The 27307-nt window shown below is 42.6% G+C and overlaps 1 protein-coding gene across 1 annotated transcript in view; it reads left to right on the forward strand.

Moving 5' to 3' along the window:
* The first annotated feature begins 248 nt into the window (after window positions 1-248).
* Window positions 249-27307, forward strand: part of LOC135542148 (metabotropic glutamate receptor 6-like) — a 40337-nt gene continuing 13278 nt past the window's right edge. The window contains exons 1-2 of the mRNA XM_064968856.1: window positions 249-692; window positions 1848-2458. Of these exons, the coding sequence (XP_064824928.1) occupies window positions 1916-2458 (543 nt within the window). The 5' untranslated portion in view covers window positions 249-692; window positions 1848-1915. The remainder of the gene's footprint in view (window positions 693-1847; window positions 2459-27307) is intronic.

The raw sequence follows: 27307 nt of genomic DNA on the forward strand, positions 1-27307 counted from the left end.
ACATGCATCTTTTTTCATTTCCATGTGATTGTGTGAATCACTATTGTTTTAGTTGAACATGTTTCAGTAGTTAGAACATGATATTCTACAGGTGTGTATGAGAATGTATTCTCATGTCGCTGCCTTTCTAATCTCCCCTGCAAAGTGACGGAGTTCCATCATAAAAGGGGGAGGGTACTACATATAGTACAGCTGCATACAAATATAAAGGCTAGTCCACCTAGGGATTTCTTCACAGACGGCCGCATGATAATCTCAATCTGTGCCCATTAGTGCACTGAGAGAGAAGAGGGTTCAACAGAGAGAGCGAGGCAGTGACATAAACAGAGAGCAAGTGGGAGAGAACTTTAAAGGGATTTGGCAGTGATTTGTAGAATCTCAGTGGTATAATATGGTGTTTTTTCTACTTTTCCGTGATTCAGACAATGCTATACACTAAAGCCTCGAATGCCAAAATGTTCGATCCTTTTTTGCTAACTAAAAAAAATGTTATGTTATTGAAGGATTTGAGTCCATTCCAGTTATTTTTTAGAAAATACATATAATATATGAGATGTTAATGGATTTACTTTTTGCTAAAACAATGAAGAATCTGGCACTGAACATCATCACATATTGAATATGGGAATAGACCTGTGTGGGAGTGTTGGAGTGATGGATGAAATCAAGACTGGTCCAAATGGAATATTCAGGTAAGCAGTCAATTCTTATATTTATTACACCCATAAACCTCTTTTCAGATTTCAAGTACCTAGGTCACATTTGGCTCTTTTATTATATGTGTCATATACGTGTTAAGCTTGCTACCCAAACTGTGTATTGAACATTTAATCTCTGTGAGGCAGATCTCTCTTTCAATGCATTGCATCATTTGTGTAAACTTCATGCCAAAAAACTTCGAGGCAGTTTTTTCATTGTTTGCACAATATTGATATGTTGCATCAAATTATAGAATATAATGTTTGGTTTAATGCTAATCATACAACTAAGATTAAACTCTGTTTTGCAAAAAAACGTGAACAGATACAACTTTAATTAAACTTACTCGGTGGAACATCATATTTGTAATTTCAATATCTTTAGTCGGATTTGTCTTAAACCAAATCTTTTACATCATATGCCATTTTTCAATACTGTTATAACTTAATTGGATGACACAGTGAAATTGGAAGGAAAGTAAGCTGGATAGGCAGTCAAATTGAGCTATAAATATTTCAGTATATATTTATATTCTTAGCTTCATATCAGGATGAAATTAATCAGGAGAAGACTTGATCTTTGCCTAACACATATTTGTATCTTGATCATGCCCCTTAATTCTATTTCTCACCCCAATGTTTCCCTTATGTTTCATTAAACCTAAATAGTACTACAGAACATGAAAAACATTCATAAAACACATATCTGTCCATGTTAGCTTTTGTGCAATATTTATGAGATGTGTCACTATGCTCTTTGCTGCTCTCTTGGCTGTGATTTACTTGTCCAACCATGCAGATACCCTTTACTTAGAAGACTCTTTGCTGTGGGGTTTGAGTGTGACTATGTTTAAGTCTAGAAGCAGTAGATCTTCTCTTACACAGACACATATTTATTCCCATTTTGAGATTGTGGTGAAGAATTGAAGTGGCATGTCCTATATTGTCCGATTGAATGATGATGTTTGGTAATATGCCATTGATGCCAAGACATACTGTATAGTAATTTCTGATGTCATGGTAAGAGCCCTTGCAGATCCATTTGTATGATTAACAGTTATTTTATTCACTCAGTGTCTAAAATTGATGTAACAAAAGCTATGACTGAACTTAAACCAAAGACCAACATGTCCTCATTACTGTTCACAGGTACCACATGTAGAGGGAGAAGCCTGGTACTTTAACACTGGATACAGGAACCTTTGGTGGCCAGAATCATGATATCACAGTGCCACATATCACAGTTCTGCTGTCGGTTTGGTCCACTGTTTGGATGCCATGTAACTACATTGCTCAGGTTACTGTGGATGCTGTTTCTGGGTCTAAGTCCATATGCATGGGCTCAACAGGGCACACAACCACACTCCATCAAGATCAAGGGGGACATCACCCTGGGTGGCCTGTTTCCAGTGCACTCCCGTGGGCCAGCCGGTGTGCCCTGTGGGGAGATCAAGAGGGAGAAGGGGATCCACCGAATGGAGGCCATGCTGTATGCGCTGGATCAGATCAACAGTGACCCTGACCTCCTTCCTAACATCACCCTGGGGGCCATGGTCCTGGACACCTGCTCCAGAGACACCTACGCTCTGGAGCAGTCACTCACCTTCGTCCAGGCCCTCATCCAGAAGGATAACTCAGACGTGCGTTGCTCCAACAATGAGCCACCCATTATTCGCAAACCAGAGAGGGTGGTGGGAGTAATTGGGGCATCAGGCAGCTCTGTGTCCATCATGGTGGCCAACGTGCTGAGACTCTTTGCGGTGAGACTCCTTCCTGTGCTGTGCATTTTTAGCCCTCCCTATACTATAATCCCATGCTGAATTCTCATCCTCACACACATTTTCTTCATCAGAGTTAATATACAGTACCAGTCAAAAGTTTGGACACACATACTTATTCAAGGGTTTTTCTTAATTTGTACTATTTTTTTACACTGTAAAATAGTAGTGAAGACATCAAAACTATGTCGTAACCAAAAAAGTGTTAAACAGAACATCAAAATATATTTCAGATTTTTCAAAGTAGCCACCCTTTTCCTTGATGACAGCTTTGCACACTCTCAACCAACTTCATGAGGTAGTTACCTGGAATGCATTTCAATTAACAGGTGTGCCTTAAATCTTAAAAGTTCACCATTGTTACTATGGTATTGTGATTCTTCCAGAGGCCTGCCATGACAGGTATTACGACAGCGTTTCCCTTTGAGAGTTTTCAGAGTGCAATGACAGTGTGTGTCATCCCTTTAATGCAAACAACGCAATTATCACAACATGTAAGTTGTAATATGTTGTTGGGGCTTGACTTCCACAGTGATTTTACCAATGCACAGCTACTGATTTTTGCATGAGTTTATATTAAAACTATATGAGAGGTTATAGACCTACAGTACCAGTCAAAGGTTTGCACACGCCTACTCATTTAAGGGTTTTTCTTTATTTTTTTAAACTATTTTCCACATTGTAGGATAATAGTGAATACATCAAAACTATGAAATAACACATAAGGAATCATGTAGTAACCAAAAAAGTGTTAAACAAATGAAAATATATTTTAGATTTTAGTTTCTTCAAAGTAGCCATCCTTTGCCTTGAAGACAGCTTTGCACACTCTTAGCATTCTCTCAACCAGCTACCTGTAATGAATTTCAATTAACAGGTGTCAATTGTTTAAAGTTTATTTGTGGAATTTCTTTCCTTCATGCATTTGAACCAATCAGTTGTGCTGTGACAAGGTAGGGGTAGTATACAGAAGATAGACATATTTGGTAAAAGACCAAGTCCGTATTATGGCAAGAACAGCTCAAATAAGCAAAGAGAAACGACAGTCCATCATTACTTTAATGCAGGCTTTGGCAACTCCAGTTCTCGAGTGCCTGTTTGGTGTCACACTTTTTCTCCATCCCCCACAGCTGATTAATCAAATTGCATTCTAAACTGATGATCATGACTAGGTGATTATTGAAGTCAGGTGTGTTAGCTGGGTCTGGGGCAAAACTGGGACACCATTCAGGCCCTTGAGGACTGGAATTGCCCACCCCTGCTTTAAGGCATGAATGTCAGTCAATCTGGAAAATTTCAAGAACTTTCAAAGTTTCTTCAATTGCAGTCGCAAAAACCATCAAGCACAATGATAAAACTGCCACTCATGAGGACCGAACACAGGAAAGGAAGACCCAGAGTTACCTCTGCTGCAGAGTTCATTAGATTTACCAGCTTCAGAAATCGGCAATTAACTGCACCTCAATGCTGTCATCATGGCAAAGGGTGGCTACTTTGAAGAATCTCAAATATAAAATATATTTTTAATTGTTTAAACCTTTTTTGGATACTACATGATTCCATATGTGTTATTTCATAGTTTTTATGTCTTTACTATTATTAAACAATGTAGAAAATAGTTTTTTAAAAACTAAAAAAACACTTGAATGAGTAGGGGTGTCCAAACTTTTGACTGGTCCTGTAGTTTAAGAACATTAAGAAAAAACATTCAAATATTAAGAAACAATAGTACTTCAGAATTTCAGTACTTTAGCATAACGTTTCCTCATGATTCTATTTAAAGTCATGTTCTCATTGTTCCAAGAATGTTAAGAAATAATGTTCTTCTGTGGGAATTTCAGTACTTCAGCATAACGTTCCCTACAGGTTTCTTCATTGTTCTATTTTAAAGTCATGTTCTCAAATTGTTCAGAGAACGTTAAGAAAACTATCCATAAAAAACACAATAAAACTTTAATTACGTTCAGAGAACGTTCTAAGAATGTTATATAAAAACATATACATTCCTTTATCAGCATCAACAAAACTCTGTCTATCATCTAATTTGAATCAACTAAAATAAACAGCTTTGCATACTTAAGAAAACATGGCATGGTAGCTCTATTCTGGTGGTGCAGTGGTCTAATTCCACAGATAGCGACCAGAAGCTTATAGATGTGAATCTCAATTATGCTGTTTCACAATAAAAAAGAAATGTGTTTGCGGGAAACGTATGATTTTGTTCCCCCAACCAATGTGAAACCAAACATATATGTTCCCATAACTTCCAAAGAACCAAATGTGCTAAAACAATATTGTGGAAAAAAAATAATATGTGGCTTTCGGACACAAGTGACAAATGACATGTAAAAAAAACACAATATATTTTTATATCTTTCACATGAGTCAGACATGTGGTTTTAGGACATGTGAAGTTCCACATGGATTTTCACATGCAATCAAGTTAATCATAGGATTTGCTGTGATTAATTAAGATTAATTGAAATTTCAGAGTTTGCTCATTGTGCTGTAATTTTAAGATTTAGTTTTTATATTTAAAGCATTAAACAATACTGATGTTTTTGTCCAAAGTAACGGTTAGCAAAATGAGGTAAATTGATATAGTACACGTTCTTAACCTCAATGTCAATGCCATTGTTGTTTTTAGCTCTATAGATTATGTAAAAGTATATATTTACATTCAGTCCAAGAGCAAACATTTTCACATATTTTCACATACACTGAACAAAAATATAAACGCAACATGTAAAGTGTTGGTCCCGTGTTTCATGATCTAAAATAAAAGAACCCAGACATTTTTCATACACACAAAAAGCTCATTTCTTTAAATTTAAATTTGTTTACATCCCTGTTAGTGAGCATTTCTCGTTTACCAAGATAATCCATCCACCTGGCAGGTATGGCATATCAAGAAGCTGAAGCATGATCATTACACAGGTGCACCTTGAGCTGGGGACAATAAAAGCCACTCTATTACATTTTACATTTACATTTAAGTCATTTAGCAGACGCTCTTATCCAGAGCGACTTACAAATCGGTGAATTCACCTTCTGACATCCAGTGGAACAGCCACTTTACAATAGTGCATCTAAATCATTAAGGGGGGGTGAGAAGGATTACTTATCCTATCCTAGGTATTCCTTGAAGAGGTGGGGTTTCAGGTGTCTCCGGAAGGTGGTGATTGACTCCGCTGTCCTGGCGTCGTGAGGGAGTTTGTTCCACCATTGGGGGGCCAGAGCAGCGAACAGTTTTGACTGGGCTGAGCGGGAACTGTACTTCCTCAATGGTAGGGAGGCGAGCAGGCCAGAGGTGGATGAACGCAGTGCCCTTGCTTGGGTGTAGGGCCTGATCAGAGCCTGGAGGTACTGCGGTGCCGTTCCCCTCACAGCTCCGTAGGCAAGCACCATGGTCTTGTAGCGGATGCGAGCTTCAACTGGAAGCCAGTGGAGAGAGCGGAGGAGCGGGGTGACGTGAGAGAACTTGGGAAGGTTGAACACCAGACGGGCTGCGGCGTTCTGGATGAGTTGTAGGGGTTTAATGGCACAGGCAGGGAGCCCAGCCAACAGCGAGTTGCAGTAATCCAGACGGGAGATGACAAGTGCCTGGATTAGGACCTGCGCCGCTTCCTGTGTGAGGCAGGGTCGTACTCTGCGGATGTTGTAGAGCATGAACCTACAGGAACGGGCCACCGCCATGATGTTGGTTGAGAACGACAGGGTGTTGTCCAGGATCACGCCAAGGTTCTTAGCGCTCTGGGAGGAGGACACAATGGAGTTGTCAACCGTGATGGCGAGATCATGGAACGGGCAGTCCTTCCCCGGGAGGAAGAGCAGCTCCGTCTTGCCGAGGTTCAGCTTGAGGTGGTGATCCGTCATCCACACTGATATGTCTGCCAGACATGCAGAGATGCGATTCGCCACCTGGTCATCAGAAGGGGGAAAGGAGAAGATTAATTGTGTGTCGTCTGCATAGCAATGATAGGAGAGACCATGTGAGGTTATGACAGAGCCAAGTGACTTGGTGTATAGCGAGAATAGGAGAGGGCCTAGAACAGAGCCCTGGGGGACACCAGTGGTGAGAGCGCGTGGCGAGGAGACAGATTCTCGCCACGCCACCTGGTAGGAGCGACCTGTCAGGTAGGACGCAATCCAAGCGTGGGCCGCGCCGGAGATGCCCAACTCGGAGAGGGTGGAGAGGAGGATCTGATGGTTCACAGTATCGAAGGCAGCCGATAGGTCTAGAAGGATGAGAGCAGAGGAGAGAGAGTTAGCTTTAGCAGTGCGGAGCGCCTCCGTGATACAGAGAAGAGCAGTCTCAGTTGAATGACTAGTCTTGAAACCTGACTGATTTGGATCAAGAAGGTCAATCTGAGAGAGATAGCGGGAGAGCTGGCCAAGGACGGCACGTTCAAGAGTTTTGGAGAGAAAAGAAAGAAGGGATACTGGTCTGTAGTTGTTGACATCGGAGGGATCGAGTGTAGGTTTTTTCAGAAGGGGTGCAACTCTCGCTCTCTTGAAGACGGAAGGGACGTAGCCAGCGGTCAGGGATGAGTTGATGAGCGAGGTGAGGTAAGGGAGAAGGTCTCCGGAAATGGTCTGGAGAAGAGAGGAGGGGATAGGGTCAAGCGGGCAGGTTGTTGGGCGGCCGGCCGTCACAAGAAGCGAGATTTCATCTGGAGAGAGAGGGGAGAAAGAGGTCAGAGCACAGGGTAGGGCAGTGTGAGCAGAACCAGCGGTGTCGTTTGACTTAGCAAACGAGGATCGGATGTCGTCGACCTTCTTTTCAAAATGGTTGACGAAGTCATCTGCAGAGAGGGAGGAGGGGGGAGGGGAGGAGGATTCAGGAGGGAGGAGAAGGTGGCAAAGAGCTTCCTAGGGTTAGAGGCAGATGCTTGGAATTTAGAGTGGTAGAAAGTGGCTTTAGCAGCAGAGACAGAGGAGGAAAATGTAGAGAGGAGGGAGTGAAAGGATGCCAGGTCCGCAGGAGGCGAGTTTTCCTCCATTTCCGCTCGGCTGCCCGGAGCTCTGTTCTGTGAGCTCGCAATGAGTCATCGAGCCACGGAGCGGGAGGGGAGGACCGAGCCGGCCTGGAGGATAGGGGACATAGAGAGTCAAAGGATGCAGAAAGGGAAGAGAGGAGGGTTGAGGAGGCAGAATCAGGAGATAGGTTGGAGAAGGTATGAGCAGAGGGAAGAGATGATAGGATGGAAGAGGAGAGAGTAGCGGGGGAGAGAGAGCGAAGGTTGGGACGGCGCGATACCATCCGAGTAGGGGCAGTGTGGGAAGTGTTGGATGAGAGCGAGAGGGAAAAGGATACAAGGTAGTGGTCGGAGACTTGGAGGGGAGTTGCAATGAGGTTAGTGGAAGAACAGCATCTAGTAAAGATGAGGTCGAGCGTATTGCCTGCCTTGTGAGTAGGGGGAAGGTGAGAGGGTGAGGTCAAAAGAGGAGAGGAGTGGAAAGAAGGAGGCAGAGAGGAATGAGTCAAAGGTAGACGTGGGGAGGTTAAAGTTGCCCAGGACTGTGAGAGGTGAGCCGTCCTCAGGAAAGGAGCTTATCAAGGCATCAAGCTCATTGATGAACTCTCCGAGGGAACCTGGAGGGCGATAAATGATAAGGATGTTAAGCTTGAAAGGGCTGGTAACTGTGACAGCATGGAATTCAAAGGAGGCGATAGACAGATGGGTAAGGGGAGAGAGAGAGAATGACCACTTGGGAGAGATGAGGATCCCGGTGCCACCACCCCGCTGACCAGAAGCTCTCGGGGTGTGCGAGAACACGTGGGCGGACGAGGAGAGAGCAGTAGGAGTAGCAGTGTTATCTGTGGTGATCCATATTATTTATGTGCAATTTTGTCACACAACACAATGACACAGATGTCTCAAGTTTTATGGGAGCGTGCAATTGGCATACCGACTGTCAACCATAGCTGTTGCCAGATAATTGCATGTTCATTTCTCTATCATAAGCCACCTCCAAAGTCATTTTAGAGAATTTGGCAGTACGTCCAACCGGTCTCACAACAGCAGACCACGTGTAACTATGCCAGCCCAGGACCCCCAGATTCAGCTTCTTCACTTGCGGGATCATCTGAGACGAGCCACCTGGACAGCTGAAGAAACTATGGGTTTGCACAACAAACTGTCAGAAACCGTCTCAGGAAAGCTCATCTGCGTGCTTGTCATTGTCACCAGGGTCTTTACCTGACTGCAGTTTGATATCATAATCAACTTCAGTGGGCAAATGCTCACCTTCGATGCCCACTGGCACACTAGAGAAGTAGGCTCTTCTCAGATGAATCCCAGTTTCAACTGTACTGGGCAAATGGCTGACAGAATGTGTGGTGTCATGTGGGCGAGAGGTTTGCTGATGACAACGTTGTGAACAGAGTGCCCCATGGTGGTGGATTGGGTTGTGGTATGGGCATGCATAAGCTACAGACAACAAACACAATTGCATTTTATCGATGGCAATTTGAATGCACAGAGATACTGTGACGAGATCCTGAGACCCATTGTCGTGCCGCCATCACCTCATGTTTCAGCATGATAATGTATGGCCCCATGTTGCAAGGATCTGTACACAATTGGCGCAAGTAAGATGGAGCCGGAGAGGATGGCTGCTGTTTCATGGGCTCTTAACCAACCGTGCAATTTTGTTCGTTTAAAAAAAAAAATTTCTAACTTATTTTGTATATAATTTTGCTGCTACCCTCTATGACCAAAAAGAGCTTCTGGAAATCAGAACAGCGATTTCTCACTTTGAACTGGACAAATAATTTATTTTTAATGAGTCAAACGAGAGGGATTTACTCCAGACACTCGAACAGACCCTCATCCCCGTTATTCGCAGGAGAAAGAGACGGAAAAGATATCGCAGAAACAGACCGGGGTGCCTTGTGCGGATCCGCCAACGAGTGGCTAATCTGCCCTTGCCATCCGTACTACTGGCCAACGCACAATCGCTGGATACTAAATTGGATGAGCTAAAAGCACATATATCCTAAAAAACTGTAATATCTTATGTTTCACCAAGTCATGGCTGAACAACGACATGATTAACATACAGCTGGAAGGTTACACACTGCATTGGCAGGATAGAACAGCAGCCTCTGGAAAGACAAGGGGTGTGGTCTATGTATATTTATAAACCACAGCTGGTGCACGATATCTAAGAAAGTCTCAAGGTTTTGCTCGCCTGAGGTAGAGTATCTCATGATAAGCTGTAGACCACACTATCTGTATTTTTCGTAGCTGTCTACATACCACCACCACAGACCAAAGCTTTCACTAAAACCACACTCAATGAGCTGTATACCACTATAACCAAACAGGAAAATACTCATCCAGAGGCAGCGTTCCTAGTGGCTGGGGACTTTAATGAAGTGAAACTTTAATCTGTTTTACCTCATTTCTATCAGCATGTTAAATGTGCAACCTGAAGGAAAAAAAACTCTAGACCACCTTTACTCCACACACAGAGACGCGTACAAAGCTCTCCCTCGCCCTCCATTTGGCAAATCTGACCATAATTATATTCTCCTGACTTCTGCTTACAAGCTCAAATTAAAGCAGGAAGCACCAGTGACTCGGTCAATGAAAAAGGGGTCAGATAAAGCAGATGCTAAGCTACAGGACTGTTTTGCTAGCACAGACTAGAATATGTTCCGGGATTCTTCCAATGGCATTGAGGAGCACATCACATCAGTCACTGGCTCCATCAATAAGTGGATCGATGATGTCGTCCCCACAGTGACTGTACGTACATACCCCAACCAGAAGCCATAGATCACAGGCACTGAGCTAAAAGGGTAGAGCTATCGCTTTCAAGGAGCGGGACTCTACCACGGAAGCTTATAAGAAATCCCACTATGCCCTCCGACGAACCGTCAAACAGGCAATGTGTCTATACAGCTATTACGTCCGTTGTTGGAATGAGACCAAGGCGCAGCGTGGTAAGCGTACATCTTTCTTTATTTTTTATGAACACCAATAACTGTACTAAAACAAGATCCAACAAACTAGGGTGGAAAACAGGCTGCCTAAGTATGATTCCCAATCAGAGACAACGATAGACAGCTGCCTCTGATTGGGAACCATACCTGGCCAACAAAGAAATAGAAAACTATAATGCCCACCCAAATCACAATAATCACAATAAGAAATAGAAAACTATAATGCCCACCCAAATCACACCCTGACCTACCCAAAGAGAGAAATAAAAAGGCTCTCTAAGGTCAGGGCGTGACAACAGGACTAAGTTCGAATCATTAAATCAAATTTTATTGGTCACATACACGTGATTAGCTGATGTTATTGTGGGTGTAGCGAAATGCTTGTGCTTCTAGCTCCGACAGTGCAGTAATATCTAACAAGTAATATCTAACAAATTACACAACATATACTAAATTCACACAAATCTAAGTAGGAATGAATTAAGACTATATACATATGGATGAGCGATGTAAGAGCGGAATAGACTAAGATACAGTAGAATAGTATAGAAAACAGCAGTACATACATATGAGATGAGTAATGCAAGATATGTAAATGGTATTAAGTGACTAAGATATCGTAGAATAGTATAGAATACAGTATATACATATGAGATGAGTAATGCAACATATGTAAACATTAAAGTGATTAGTGTTCCATTCCTTAAAGTGGCCAGTGATTCCTAGTCTATGCCCTTGAGATAGAAGCTGTTTTTCAGTCTCTCGGTCCCAGCTTTGATGCACCTCTACTGACCTCGCCACTGTCTGTGTGGGTGGTCCATTTCAGTTTGTCAGTGATGTGTACGCCAAGGAACCTGAAGCTTTTCACCTTCTCCACTGCGGTCCCATAGATATAGATACGGGGGGGAACCCTCTGCTGTTTCCCGAAGTCCACTATCATCTCCTTTGTTTTGTTGACATTGAGTGAGAGGGTGTTTTCCAGGCACCACACTCCCAGAGCCCTCACCTCCTCCCTGTAGGCTGTCTTGTCATTGTTGGTAATCAAGCCTACTACTGTTGTGTCGTCTGCAGACTTGATGATTGAGATGGAGGCGTGCTTGGCCACGCAGTCATGGGTGAACAGGGAGTACAGCAGGGGGCTAAGCACGTACCCTTGTGGGGCCCCAGTGTTGAGGATCAGCGGAGTGGAAGTGATGTTTCCTACCTTCACCACCTGTCGGTGGCCTGTCAGGAACTCCAGGACCCTCTTGCACAGGATGGGGTTCAGACACAGGTCCTCTTAATGATGAGCTTGGAGGGTACTATGGTGTTGAACGCTGAGCTATAGTCAATAAACAGCATTCTTACGTAGGTATTCCTCTTGTCCAGGTGGGATAGGGCAGTGTGCAGAGTGATGGCGATTGGATAGTCTGTGGATCTATTGGGGCAGTAAGCAAATTGAAGTGAGTCTAGGGTGGCAGGTAAAGTAGAGGTGATATGAACCTTGACTAGTCTCTCAAAGCACTTCATGAGGTGAGTGCTACGGGGCGATAGTCATTAAGTTAATTTACCTTTGCCTTCTTGGGCACAGGAACAATGGTGGCCATATTGAAGCATGTGGGGACAGCAGATTGGGATAGGGAGAGATTGAATATGCCCGTAAACACACTAACCAGCCGGTCTGCTCATGCTCTGAGGACGCGGCTAGGGATACTGTCAGGGCCGGCAGCCTTGCACAGGTTAATAAATCTTCTTCTGGATTGGTGTCCCTTCCACGGGGCGGTTGAGCTAACGTAGGCTAATATGATTAGCATGTGGTTGTAAGCAACAAGAACATTTCCCAGGACATAGACATATCTAATATTGGCAGAAAGCTTAAATTATTGTTAATATAACTGCACTGTCCAATTTACAGTAGCTATTACAGTGAAAGAATACCATGCTATTCTCTTGCATTTCAAAGATGAAATACAAAAAAATACAAAAGAACGTTTTTTTATTTATTTATTTGATCTTTTACCAGATCGATTGTGTTATATTCTACTACAGTCCATTCACATGTCCATAAACTTCAAAGTGTTTCCTTTCAAATGTTAGAAAATATTAGAGAGCCCACAGTCCTTGGAGAGCCCACAGTACTTGGTAGCGGGCCGCGTCGGAGGCACTGTGTTATCCTCAAAGTGTGCGAAGAATGTGTTTAGCCTGTCCGGAAGCAAGACGTTGGTCTCTGCGACGTGGCTGGTTTTGCTTTTGTAGTCCGTGATTGTCTGTAGTCCCTGCCACATAGGTCTTGTGTCTGAGTCGTTGAATTGCGACTCCATTACCTTGCGTAGTGAATAACTATACTGTTATATTCTGCCATATTACCAGTCACCTTGACATGGTTAAATGTGGTGGTTCGCGCTTTCAGATTCGCATGAATGTTACCATCTATCCACGGTTTCTGGTTAGGGTAGGTTTTAATAGTCACAGTGGGTACTACATCTCCTATACACTTTCTTATGAACTCAGTCACCGTATCTGTATATGCGTCTAGATGATTTCCGCAAGCTACCTTGGACATATCCCAGTCCACGTGATCAAAACAATCCTGAAGAGTGGATTTCGATTGTTCAGGCCAGTGTTGAATAGTACGAAGCACGGGCACTTCCTGTAAGTTACTGTCTATAGAACGGAAGGAGCAAAATGGAGTCGTGATCAGATTTACCAAAGGGAGTGCGGGGGAGGGTCTTGTAAGCATTCCGGAAGTTTGAATAGCAATGGTCGAGAGTCTTAGTAGCGCGAGAAAGACAGATAGAGCTTCGGCAGCCTTGTCCTCAGATTGGCTTTGTTAAAATCCCCTGTTACAATAAATTGAGCCTCAGGATATGTGAGTTCCAATTTGCATAACGCCCAGTGAAGTTCTTTGAGGGCCATCAAAGTTTCGGCTTGAGGTACGATGTAAACGGCCGTGGCGATGATGGGGGAGAATTCTCTTGGGAGATAATAAGGTCGGCATTTAATTGTGCGATATTCTAGGTCGGGTGGACAAAATGACTTGAGTTCCTGTATGTTCCTAGAATTACACCATGAGTCGTTAATCATGAAACACACCCCTCCACCCTTCTGCTTCCCGGATAAATATTTATTCCTTTCTGAGTGATGTACTAAGAATCCTGCTGGCTTTACCGACTCTGACACAAAGTATGTTACAGGCCCCGATGTCTCTCTGGAAGAAATCCTTGCTCTAAGCTCATCAACTTCATTATCCAAAGACTGAACATTGGCGAGTAATATACTCGGAAGCGGTGGGTGGTATGCGTGTACCAGTAGACCGCCTTGAGTGCCTCTCCACTGCCAGTGATGTTTTGGGTTGGCCTCTGGAATAAGTTAAATTGCTCTGGGAAGAGTGAACAAAGAATCTTCTCCATGGAAGTTGTATTCCTGGACATAATGCTGGTAGTTCTGGTGACTGCCGCTCTAATATCCAATAGTTCTTCCCAACTGTATATAAAGACACAAAACATTTCCTGAGCTAATAATGTAAAAAATAGTAAAAAATAAATAAAAATACTGCAAAGTTTTCTAAGAGCTAGTCGCTATGCTGCCATCTCAGTCGGCACTGTCATACTACACCGGCTCCGAAGCTCGTCAGATGTTTCAGGGTTTACAAACAATTACAGACTACAAAGGGAAGCACAGAAGCACTGCCCAGTGACAGGAGCCTACCAGACGAGCTAAATTACTTTTATGCTCGCTTCGAGACAAGTAACTCTGAAACATGCATGAGAGCACCAGCTGATCTGGGTGACTGTCTGATCACTCTCTCCACAGCCAATGTGAGTGAGACCTTTAAACAGGTCAACATTCACAAGGCCGCAGGGCGAGACGAATTACCAGGACGTGTACCATGAGCATGCACTGACCAGCTGGAAAGTGTCTTCACTGACATTTTCAACCTTTCCCTGTCTGAGTCAGTAATACCAACATGTTTCAAGCAGACCACCATAGTCGCTGTGCCCAAGAATACTAAAGTAACCTGCCTAAATGACTCCCGACCCGTAGCACTCATATCTGTAGCCATGAAGTGCTATGAAAGGCTGGTCATGGTTCAAATCAACACCATTATCACAGAAACCCTAAACCCACTCCAATTTGCACACCATCACACTCCACACTGCCCTTTCACACCTGGACAAAAGGAACACCTATGTGAGAATGCTATTCATTGACTACAGCTTAGCATTCAGCACCATAGTGCCCTCAAAGCTTATCACTAAGCTAAAGACCCTGGGACTAACCACCTCCCTCTGCAACTGGATCCTGGACTTCCTGATGGGCGGCCCCAAAGGTAGGTAAATTCACATCTGCCATGCTGATCCTTAACACTGGGGCCCCTCAGGGGTGCATGCTCAGTTCCCTCCTGTACTCCCTGTACTTTGAAGAATTTGAAGAATTTTAGATTCTTCAAAGTAGCCACCCTTTGCCTTGATGAAAGCTTTGCACACTCTTGGCATTCTCTCACCTGGAATGCTTTTCCAACAGTCTTAAAGGAGTTCCCACATATGCTTTGCACTCGTTGGTTACTTTTCCTTCACTCTGCAGTCTAACTCATCCCAAACCATCTCAATTGGGTTGAGATTGGGGGATTTTGGAGGCCAGGTCATCTGATGCGCACTCCATCACTATCCTTATTTGTCAAATAGGCCTTACACAGCCTGGAGGTGTGTTTTGGGTCATTGTCCTGTTGAAAAACAAATGATAGTCTCACTAAGCGCAAACCAGATGGGATGGCGGATCACTGCAGAATGCTGTGGGATCCATGCTGGTTAAGTGGGCCTTGAATTCTAAATAAATCACTGACAGTGTCACCAGCAAAGCACTCCAGCACCACCACACCTCCCCCTCCATGCTTCATGGCGGGAACCACACATGCGGAGATCATCCATTCATCTACTCTGCGTCTCACAAACACACGGGTTAGAATCAAAAATCTCACATTTCCACCAGTCTAATGTCCATTGCTCATTTTTCTTGGACCAAGCAAATCTCTTCTTCTTAGCAAGATGGCGTCGACAGAGAGGGTCACCTCACTTCAAGTCCTTAGGAAACTATGCAGTATTTTGTTTTTTATTTATTATTTCTTGCATTGTTAGCCCAGAAAATCTGAAGTATTATTACATAGAGCCGGGAAGAACTATTGATAATCAGAGCTACATCAACTTACCAGCACTACGACCAGCAATATGACTTTCCTGAAGCTGATCTTTTGTTCAAACCACCTGAGGCATTCAAAATGTTTCCATAGGCTGACCCAAAACAACGTCGCCGCAGGAGAGGTAGACGGAGTGGCCTTCTGGTCAGACTTCGGAGATGCGCACACCACCTACCGCTTCCGAGTATCTAACTCCCTAATGTCCAGATTCTTGAAAACAAGGTAGACGAAATTAGGGCTAGGGTTGCTTTCCAGAGAGACATCTGGGACTGTAACATACTCTGTTTCATGGAAACATGGCTCTTTGGGGGCATGCTGTCGGAATCGGTACAGCCACCGGGATTTTTTGTGCGTCGCGACGAGAGGAATAAACATTGGGGGTGGGGGTGTATGTATCATGATTAACAACTCAAGGTGTAATTGTAACAACATACAGTACAGGAACTCAAGTCGTTCTGTTTACTGGACCTAGAATTCCTCACAATCAAATGCCGTCCGTATTATCTCCCAAGAGAATTCTCATCGGTTATTGTCACTGCGGTGTATATCCCCTCCCAAGCAGACACCACGACGGCCCTCAAGGAACTCAACTGGACTCTATGCAAACCGGAAACCATATATCCGGAGGCTGCTTTTATTGAGGCTGGGGATTTTAACAAAGCACATTTGAGAACAAGCTTACCTAAATTCTATCAGCATATCGATTGTAGTACCCGGGCTGGCAAAACACTGGATCACTGCTACTCTTAACTTCCACGATGCATACAAGGCCCTCCCTTGCCCTCTGTTCGCCAAATCCGACCATGACTCCATTTTGCTTCTCGCCTCCTATAGGCAGAAACTCAAACAGGATGTACCCGTGACTAGGACCATTCAATGCTGGTCTGACCAATTGGCATCCACACTTCAACATTGTTTTGATCACGCAGACTGGGACATGTTCCAGATAGCCTCAGAAAATAATATAGGTTTATACGCTGATTCAGTGAGGGAGATTATAAGGAAGTGCATAGGAGATGTTGTTTCCTCTGTGACTATTAAAACCTACCCTAACCAGAAACCGTGGCTAGATGGCGATATTTGTGCAAAACTGAAAGCGTGTCCAACCGCGTTAAACCATAGAAAGATGACCGGGAATATGGCCGAATACAAACAGTATAGTTAATCCCTCCACAAGGCAATCAAACAAGCGAAAAGTCAGAATAGGGACAAAGTGGAGTCGCAATTCAACGACTCAGACACGAGACCTATGTGGCAGGGTCTACAGGCAATCACGGACTGCAAAAAGAAAACCGACACGTCACGGACACCGACATCTTGCTTCCAGCGAAACTAAACACCTTCTTTGCCCGCCTTGAGGATAATACAATGCCACTGACGCGGCCCGCTGCCAAGGACTGTGCCCTCCCCCTCTCCTTCTCCATGACCAACGTGAGTAAGACATTTAAATGTGTTAACCCTCTCAAGGCTGCGGCCCAGACGGCATTCCTAGCCTCGTCCTCAGAGAATGCACAGACCAGCTCGCTGGTGTGTTTATGGACATATTCAACCTCTCCCTATCCCAGTCTGCTGTCCCCATATGCTTCAAGATGGCCACCATTGTTCATGTACCCAAGAAGGCAAAGGTAACTGGACTGTCATCATGAAGTGCCTTGAGAGACTATTCAAGGATCATATCACCTCTCCCTTACCTGTCACCCTAGACCCACTGCAATTTGCATACCACCCCAATAGGTCCACAGACGATGCAATCGCCATCACATTGTACACTACCCTATCCCATCTGGACAAGAGGAATATCTATGTAAGAATGCTGTTCATTGACAACAGCTCAGCATTCAACACTATAGTACCTTCCAAGGTTATCATTAATCTTGAGGCCCTGGGTCCCAAACCCGCCCTGTGCGATTTGGTCCTGGACTTCCTGATGGGCCGCCCCCAAGTGGGGAAGGTAGGAAACAACATCTCCACCTCACTGATCCAACACTGGGGCCCCACATGGGTGCGTTCTCAGACCCCTCCTGTACTCCCTGTTCACCTGTGACTGTGTGGCCATTCAACTCGATCATCAAGTTTGCAAACAACACAGTAGTAGGCTTGATCACCAACAACGATGAGACAGCCTATAGGTAGGAGGTGAGGGAACTCGGAGTGTGGTGTCAGGAAAACAACCTCTCACTCAACGTCAACAAAATAGTGAGATGATCGTGGACTTCAGGAACAGCAGAGGGAACACCCCCCTATCCACATCGATGGGACAGCAGTGGAGAAGGTGGAAAGTTTCATGTTTCTCGTGGAAAGTTTCAAGTTTCTCCACTGCTGTCCCCTTCAACCTCAGGAGGCTGAATAAATTTAGCTTGTCACCTAAAACCCTCACAAACTTCTACAGATGCACAATTGAGAGCATCCTGTCGGGCTGTATCATCTCCTGGTATGGAAACTGCACCGCCCACAACCACAGGGCTCTCCAGAGGGTGGTGCAGACTGCCCAACGCATCACTGGGGGCAAACTACCTGCCCTCCAAGACACCTACAGCACCCAATGTCACAGGAAGGTCAAAAAGATCATCAAGGACATCAACCACCCGAGCCACTGCCTGTTCACTCCGTTACCAACCAGAAGGCGAGGTCAGTGCAGGTGCAACAAAGCTGGGACCGAGAGACTGAAAAATAGTTTCTATCTCATGACCATCAGACTGTTAACAGCCATCACTAACACAGAAAGGCTGCTGCCTACATACAGACTTGAAATCATTAGCCACTCTAACAAATGGATCACCAGTCACTTTATTAATGTCACTTTAATAATATTTACATATCTTGCACTACTCATCCCAGATGTTTCTACTGATTTTATACCAGCTGTTGCATCTTGTCTATGCCGGTCAGTCATGGCCCATCCATATATTTATATGTACATATTCTTATTCCATCCCTTTACTGAGATTTGTGTGCATTAGGTTGTTCTTGTGGAATTGTTAGATTACTTGTTAGATATTGCTGCATTGTTGGAACTAGAAGCACAAGGATTTCGCTACACTCACAATAACATCTGCTAACCATGTGTATGTGACCAATACAATTTATTTTATTTTATTTATTGTTTTCCTTTAGTAGTGGGTTCTTTGCAGCAATTCGATCATGAAGGCCTGATTCACACAGTCTCCTCTGAACAGTTGATATTGAGATGTCTGTTAATTATTTTTTTAAATTTAACCTTGATTTAACTAGGCGAGTCAGTTAAGAACTAATTCTTATTTACAATGACGGCCTACCAAAAGGCAAAAGGCCTCTTGAGGAGTTGTGGGCTGCGATTCAAAATAAAAATAAATTAAATAAAAAATATGACAAACACACTACATGACAAGAGAGACAACACAACACTACATAAGAGAGACCTAAGACAACAACATAGCATGGCAGCAACACATGACAACACAGCATGGTAGCAACACAACATGGCAGCAGCACAACATGGTAGCAACACAAAACACGCTAAAAACATTATTGGGCACAGACGACAGCACAAAGGGAAAGAAGGTAGAGACAACAATACATCATGCAAAGCCACAACTGTCAATAAGAGTGTCCACAATTGAGTCTGAATGAAGAGATTGAGATAAAACTTTACAGTTTGAGTGTTTGTTGCAGCTTGTTCCAGTCACTAGCTGCAGCGAACTGAAAAGACAAGTGACCCAAGGATGTGTGTGCTTTAGGGACCTTTAACAGAATGTGACTGGCAGAACAGGTGTCACCCGATATGGATGAAAATACCCTCAAATTAAAGCTGACAGTCTGAACTTTAACCTCATAGTCATCATATAAGTTCTAATCCAATGTACTGGAGTACAGACCCAAAACAACAAACAAATGTGTCATTGTCCCAGTACTTTTGAGGCTCACTGTTCATAAACACAATGTGATCCTGTTAACCCACCCCTTTTGCTCATGTTAGCCCAACTTACAGTATATTAGGTTGCCTTGGACCAGAAAGGACGCATTTACGTCTGCATCAATGTCATATCGCTGACTCTACCTTTAAAAGTTACATTAAAATAAACAAATTCCAGAAAGGTATTTCAGTCTTAGCCTCTTCCCTGGGTGAAACAGTGGGAGTTCCCATCAGATCTAAGAACGTGTATTGTACTGTATTACTAGGCAGAGCTCTTCATGCTCTCGTTTAACCTGGGGTGGCATCGGTAGTCAACACACTTATCCCTCTACAGCTAAATATATACATTCACTTGACAGTTTATTGGCCACACCCATCTAGTAGCGGGTCAGACCTCCAGAACAGCCTGAATTCAGAACAGCCTGAATTCTTTGGGGCATGGATTCTACAAGGTGTGACATTCAAATGTTGCTCAATTGGTATCAAGGGACCTACGTGTGCCAGGAAAACATTCCCCACACCATTTCACTACCGTCACCAGCCTGTCCCGTTGACACCAGGCAGGATGGGGCCATGGACTCATGCTGCTTATACCAAATCCTGACTCTGTCATCAGCATGACACAACAGGAACCGGGATTCGTTGGACCAGGCAATGTTTTTCCCCTCCTCAATTGTCCAGTGTTGGTGATCGCATGCCCACTGGAGCCACTTCTTCTTGATTTTAGCTGATAGGAGTGGAACCCAGTGTGGTCTTCTGCTGCAATAGCCCAACCATGACAAGGACCGACAAGTTGTGCTTTTCGAAATGCCATTCTGCACACCACTGTTGTACTGCATCGTTATTTGCCTGTTTGTGGCCCGCCTGTTAGCTTGCACGATTCTTGCCATTCTACTTCAACCTCTCTCACACGCAAGCTGTTTTTCGCCCAAAGGACTGCCGCTGACTGGATGTTTTTTGTTTGTCGCCACATTCTTGGTAAACCCAAGACACCGTCCGTTTCTGAGATACTGGAACCGGCACGCCTGGCACCAATGATCATATCATGCACAAAGTCTCTTAGGTCACTCGCTTTGACCATTCAATCGAACAGTAATGGAATGCATCGATGCCCGTCTGCCTGCTTTATATAGCGAGTCACAGCGATGGTGTACTTAATGAACTGGCCAAATTCAATAAAATACCACAGAGAACATGTAGTTCAGACCTGGCAGAGTACACAATTTATGATGTTGGAACTGGCACTGAGATCAAAATCAATGAAAGAAAATGTATAAATAGATTTGTAATTCTTGCCATTTTGACCAACTGTCAACACAGGAATAACAACACAACATAGCTCACACAGATGTTTATGAAAATGATTAATGAGATACACAGAATGAATCAGCATGGGAATGGCAATGTTTTTGGGGCGGTATTAGCAATACATTCAGCTACAAGTGCCATATAATACTAACCTAGAGACAGCAGTCAGGATTTATTAAATGACATCAGGAAAGGGTGACACAACATGTAGGCAGCATGTAATTAATGAATCATTAGTTTATGATAAAACAGTTTCAATAAATGTACTTTTTTCACAGTTTTTAGTCGACCTTGTGAGGGATTGTTCTGGTGGTTTCCTTTTGATAAAACTGTCAAACAGACAGCCCCTTAAGTAATTGTGTCATTTGAAGCATTTGGGTCTGGCAAGCTTCTTCCCAGCAGTGCGTGTGTTTTCCTGTCAGTGTGGAGACAGTTCTAGACACAACATGGACCAAAGCTGCAACCACCTCTTTCAGTTCAGCTTGAGTTAGTGGTGTGGCATCCACCAGGCTCACCCATGCAAAATAGTAACAAAAAAAGCAGTATGTGTCAACACAGTGATAATGAGAGCATCAACATGTTTTACAATATTTTCCAGACTAATGTAAAATGATCATCATGGTAACTGGGTGATTCTGCAACTTCGTGCACTTTGGCCCTGCAAGATTTCAGAAATGAAAACTTATTGAAACACCATTTTACCAGTATTATAATTGTCTTTGATTTGTCTAGAAACAATATCTGATAATGGCTGTGATCGTACTATTCAGGAATTTATATGTTTTTGTCATTTTCCCCAGACAGCCATGGACAAATGTCAATTCCATCACGTCATTAAAAATCCATTTTAGTTGAAAATGAAATATCATACAATTTATCTAGAACACATTTCTTATACATTTGTACATTAACGTGTATTGAATATTATTTTAAGTGACGTTTAAGGTTTTCCTGATACTAATAATTCAATAAATTTGCCTTTGAGACAGGTGAAAAGGTTTATTTATCCTGAAACATAAAATATTTCTACCCAAACCTTTTGTGAGATTATGATATCAACCACCTATCGAAAACAAACCAATCAATGTAAATTATATATACTATACTAATTTACCCAGAAGATATGGGTGTGGTGGAAATGACATCTACAGTATGTTAAAACAAAACGTATGAAAACAATATTTTATTGCAAACATTTTGAACAACAACCATTGTTAAACATTGAATTAATATAAGACAAAGTAAGATTCCAAAAGTAGCCGATGGGCAGAGCTCAAGGATGTAGGCCAGTGTTTCTAAGTGATGGGCCCAGATAGCTGAGGGGTCATGCTGCATAGCAGAGCTCAGTGAGCAAAGTGAAACTGTATAGTTTGTGGTATATCCAACACAGGTGTGGAGGGTCACCTGCTTGTGAGAATCACCAGCGTGAACTGCCTGGATTTCACTAGTGTATTTACAGAAGTGGTTCTCTGCAAAGTCAATATGCACAATGATCTCCTCTTTATTGATGTCGAAAATTGTACACGTGTTTCCCAAAGTTCTCTTTCATTCCTTTGGAGAAGTCCTCCAGTAGAGTCTGTAGCGTGCCGCACACATTTTATTTTAGTGTCAAATGTACCGTGAACTTCTCCATGTTTCCCTCTTTGTTTGTCTTCTCTCTGTCTCTTCAGCTTTGTTTTTCCACCTAAACCAGCATGTCTGCTCACCAGCATCAAAGTCAGATGTTTAAGCTGTTTTGATTGGCAAAGGAAGCACTCTGTGTACATGCACTCTTTCTTTAGGTCCTCACAGCAGAAAGACTCAATGAGGTTCTCAATGTTGTTGCAGCTGATCACATTGTGATACTGCCGTTTGTCCACCATGAACTGGAGGTTGACGTGGATTTTGCAGAGGCATGTGTCCCTATCCTGGACTGTTGGCTTGACAACCCAAATTCTTCTTTTGAAGAATTCATAGTAGGACATTTTAATCTCTGAATATTCCCTCTTAAACTTATGATAAAGGTTCTGAATTGTACCATTCAAGAAGTGCATCTTTTTCTTCTTGTTCCTCGTTAGTGTGTCCTTTTTCCCAGTTGTTGCTCTGTTGTCATCACGTTCATAGAATCTAGTGATTTTGTCTCCTGTGGCTGTAATACATCTGTCACACTGCTTTTTAATGGAGTATTGAAGACTTGTTGGCCTGTTTCCCTTTTCCCTCATTCTCTGTTTGTGGCTTTGACCAGGCCATACTTTCTCAGGATGTAGCCTCTGAGCATTTTTGAAGCCACTTGTTTGTCCTTGGCACTGAACATGTTTTGATACTTTTGCTTTAACTCTGCAATGATGGAATCTTGAAACAATTAAATCCTTCTCGTGTCATTCAGAGTTCCCTTCATTTGCTGTTTTGTCTTTGTCTTTGGGGAATACCTTTTTTGTATTTCTCAGCTTTCCGTAAAGCATTATGAAGTTTGACATTTGTCATGCAAAGATCTCTGTATGTTTTTGAGTGACCTCTTCCAACCTTTTTCCTTCCTGTGAGTATTAGACTTTTCATTCCTCTTGCAGACAATGAGGAAGGGGTACCAGGGCATGCATCGGGGTAGGTAAGTTAGGGGCAGTTATGTTGACCTCTGGCTGCAAGTCATCTGGTGACTGAGGTGGTGTGTTGCCTGATAGGTAGGTCTCCATTGCAACTTTTATCTTTAGATAAAGTCTTCTATTCCGTTGGTTGCATTTCCGTTTTCTTCACTTGCTTTTTTGTTCTCACTTTGCAAGTTCAGAGATAGATTTCACTTCTCCCTTCTCTTTTTTCTTCCAGTATCTCTCCCTGTCTGTATGCAGATGTTCCTGGTATCGTATTGGATCCTTTTTTATTTTATTTCTATGTCTGTGCTGTTTTATGTAGCATCTTCTAATTAATTTAAAACATGATTAAATAAGCCTAAAATAAATAAAAAACATAATGGATCATTTGCACCATGTTCTGTAATTTCCACCACAGTTAAGTTTGTAATGGAAATGACTGTGGTGGAAATTATGCTTAATACAGTTTTTGGAGAAAAATTACAGGCAGTTTAACATGCTTTGGCTAGTATTACAACTAGCATATAGTTTACAATACATACATCAAATATACAAAATTCTACCACAAATGAAAGAAATTATAGCCTGTTTGGAAATGTCTGACAAAAATAATATTCTCAACACAAGCAAACTTCTGGACATCTGGAACAAATGTCCTCTGCAGCCATGTGCTTCAGTGTCACATTAAGTTTCCATGATAACATTCTCTTGAAAAAAGTTTATCAATGAGTTATTTGTCCTCAGTGGTGGAAATGACACCACTACCAAAGGACAGGTATATTTTGTGTGAAAAAATATATAAAGGGCATACTCAAAGTAAATATTGATATAGATTTTATGCCATTGACTCTTTCTATAGTAAATAACATTATATAATGTGTAATTATTAATGTCTTCTCATAGAAAAACATAGTAGAAGCTCAAATGTCTGGGTCAGGGACAAGAGCAAAACAGTGAAATGTAGGTATAAAATGTACCTGAGTAGTAGCTAAAATACTTGATAGAAAGGTGTTTAAAAAAAGTCTGGGGTGATTGTTGTGTGAACTTAACATATACAGTACCAGTCAAAAGTTTGGACACACGTACTCATTCAAGGGGTTTTCTATATTTTTTTAACTATTTTCTACATTGTAGAATAATTGTGAAGACATCACAACAATGAAATAACACATATTTGGTTAGGTCAAGGTGTGACTTGGGTGGGAGAATCTATGTTTTCTATTTCTTTGTTGTTTTTGCCTAGTGTGGTTCCCAATCAGAGACAGCTGTCTATTGTTGTATATAAGTTGTGATTTTCCGTTTGGGTTTTGTGGGGAGTTATTTTCTGTTTAGCTGTTTTGTTGCCTGACAGAACTGTGCGCTTTCGTTTTTCTGCTTTGTTATTTTGTTGCGGTGTTCAGTTTATTAAGAATAATGAACGCCTACAACGCTGCACCTTGGTCTCCTTCTTCAACCCAGTCGTTACAATATGTAGTAACCAAAAAACTGTTAAATAAGTCATTATACTGTATATTTTAGATTCTTCAAAGTAGCCTCCCTTTGCCTTGATGACAGATTTACACACTCTTGGCATTCTGTCAATCAGCTTCATGAGGTAGTCAACGGGAATGCATTTCAATTGACAGGGGTGCCTTGTTAAAAGTTAATTTGCGGGATTTCTTTCTTCCTTAATGGGTTTGAGCCAATCAGTTGTGTTGTGACAAGGTAGGGTTGGTATACAGAAGATAGCCCTATTTGGTAAAAGACCATGTCCATATTATGGCAAGAACAGCTCAAATAAGCAAAGATAAATAACAGTCCATTACTTTAAGACATGAAGGTCAGTCAATATGGAAAATGTCAAGAACTTTGAAAGTTTCTTCAAGTGCAGTCGCAAAAACCATCAAGCACTATGATGAAGCTGACTCTCATGAGGACCGACACAGGAAAGGAAGACCTGCCACAGGAAAGGAAGACCTTTGCTGCAGAGGATAAGTTCATTAGAGTTACCAGCCTCAGAAATTGCAAACAAAAATGCTTCACAGAGTTCAAGTAACAGACACATCTCAACTTCAACTGTTCAGAGGAGACTGCGTGAATCAGGCCTTCGTTGCTGCAAAAAAACAACAACTAAAGGACACCAATAAAAGAGGAGACTTGCTTGGGCCAAGAAACACAAGCAATGAACTGGTGGAAATCTGTCCTTTGGTCTCCAAATTGGATATTTTTGGTTCGAACCGCCATGTTTTCGTGAAACACAGAGTAGGTGAACGGATGATCTCTGCATGCGTGGTTCCCACCGTGAAGCATGGAGGAGGAGGTTTGATTGTGTGGGGGTGCTTTTGCTGGTGACACTGTTGTGATTTATTTAGAATTCAAGGCACACTTAACCAGCATGGCTACCACAGAATTCTGCAGCGATATGCCATCCCATCTGGTTTGCTCTTAGTGGGACTGTCATTTGTTTTTCAACAGGACAATGACCAAAACACACCTCCAGGCTGTGTAAGGGCTATTTGACCAATAAGGAGAGCGATGGAGTGCTGCATCAGATGACCTGGCATCCACAATCACCTGACCTCAATCCATTTAATATGGTTAGGGATGAGTTGGACCGCAAAGTGAAGGAAAAGCAGCCAACAAGTGCTCAGCATATGTGGGAACTCCTTCAAGCTGGTTGAGAGAATGCCAAGAGTGTGCAAAGCTGTCATCAAAGCAAAAGGTGGCTACTTTGAAGAATCTAAAATATATATTGACTTACTTAACACTTTTTTGGTTACTACATGATTCCATATGTGTTATTTCATGGTTTTGATATCTTCACAATTAATCTGCAATGTTGAAAACAGGACAAATAATGAAAAACCCTTGAATGAGCAGGTGTTTCCAAACTTTTGACTGGTACTGTGTATGAAGAAAAAAATGTTGTGAAATAAAATCCTCAACATTTAGGACATACAGTGGGGCAAAAAAGTATTTAATTAGCCACCAATTGTGCAAGTTCTCCAACTTAAAAAGATGAGAGAGGCCTGTAATTTTGATCATAGGTACACTTCAACTATGACAGACACAATGAAGAAAAATAATCCAGAAAATAACATTGTATGATTTTTTTATGAATTTATTTGTAAATTATGGTGGAAAATAAGTATTTGGTCACCTACAAACAAGCAAGATTTCTGGCTCTCACAGACCTTTAAGAGGCTCCTCTGTCCTCCACTTGTTAACTGTATTAATGGCACCTGTTTGAACTTGTTATATGTTTTGACATTGAACATTTATGAATTGGAGACATTAGAACAAATAACACATTTTCACATAGCAAAGAGCCAACTGGCTACATGGACAGACTGGAATCCAAATAACTAGGCTAGATGAGTAGGGTCTATCAGGGGTGCAGGGCATGTGGGTCGCAATGTGTAGTGACGATCAACTACACACCGTACCCACCAAGTAGTGCCAATCAAGAGTTGGGTTCAGTAGGGTCTGGCTCAAGCACACATGTGTACTAGCGAGTGTTGTACTAGCTACATATCAAGTGTTTTATTGTGCTAGCTAGACAAACCCAAATAGCTAGTGCTGTATTGTGCTAGCTAGATAGCTAGTGTGTATTATCTAACTAGCGAACCAAACCAGTATGATTGTTAGCTAGCATGCTAGCTAGCCCAACTGCTACAACCAAAACAAATGTTTGAAACAATAACAATTGTTTCAATTGTTGAACTGCATCCAGTTCAACATCCATTCGAGGGTTCTTCCTAGCGGGTCCGTCCAGTTGCTTGCTGTACTGTCCATCTCGGTGCTCTATACAGTCTGTCTCCGTCCAACTCAGAGTTATAGCTGACTCTATTATTTTATATTACCCTAAACATGATGGAATTCATTGCTGAATTAACTCAGAAACCACACTTGTGTGGAAACACCTGTGGTTTCGATATACAGTGCCTTGCGAAAGTATTCG

The sequence above is a fragment of the Oncorhynchus masou genome, chromosome 6, assembly GCF_036934945.1.
Source record: "Oncorhynchus masou masou isolate Uvic2021 chromosome 6, UVic_Omas_1.1, whole genome shotgun sequence".
Classification (NCBI taxonomy): Eukaryota; Metazoa; Chordata; class Actinopteri; order Salmoniformes; family Salmonidae; genus Oncorhynchus; species Oncorhynchus masou.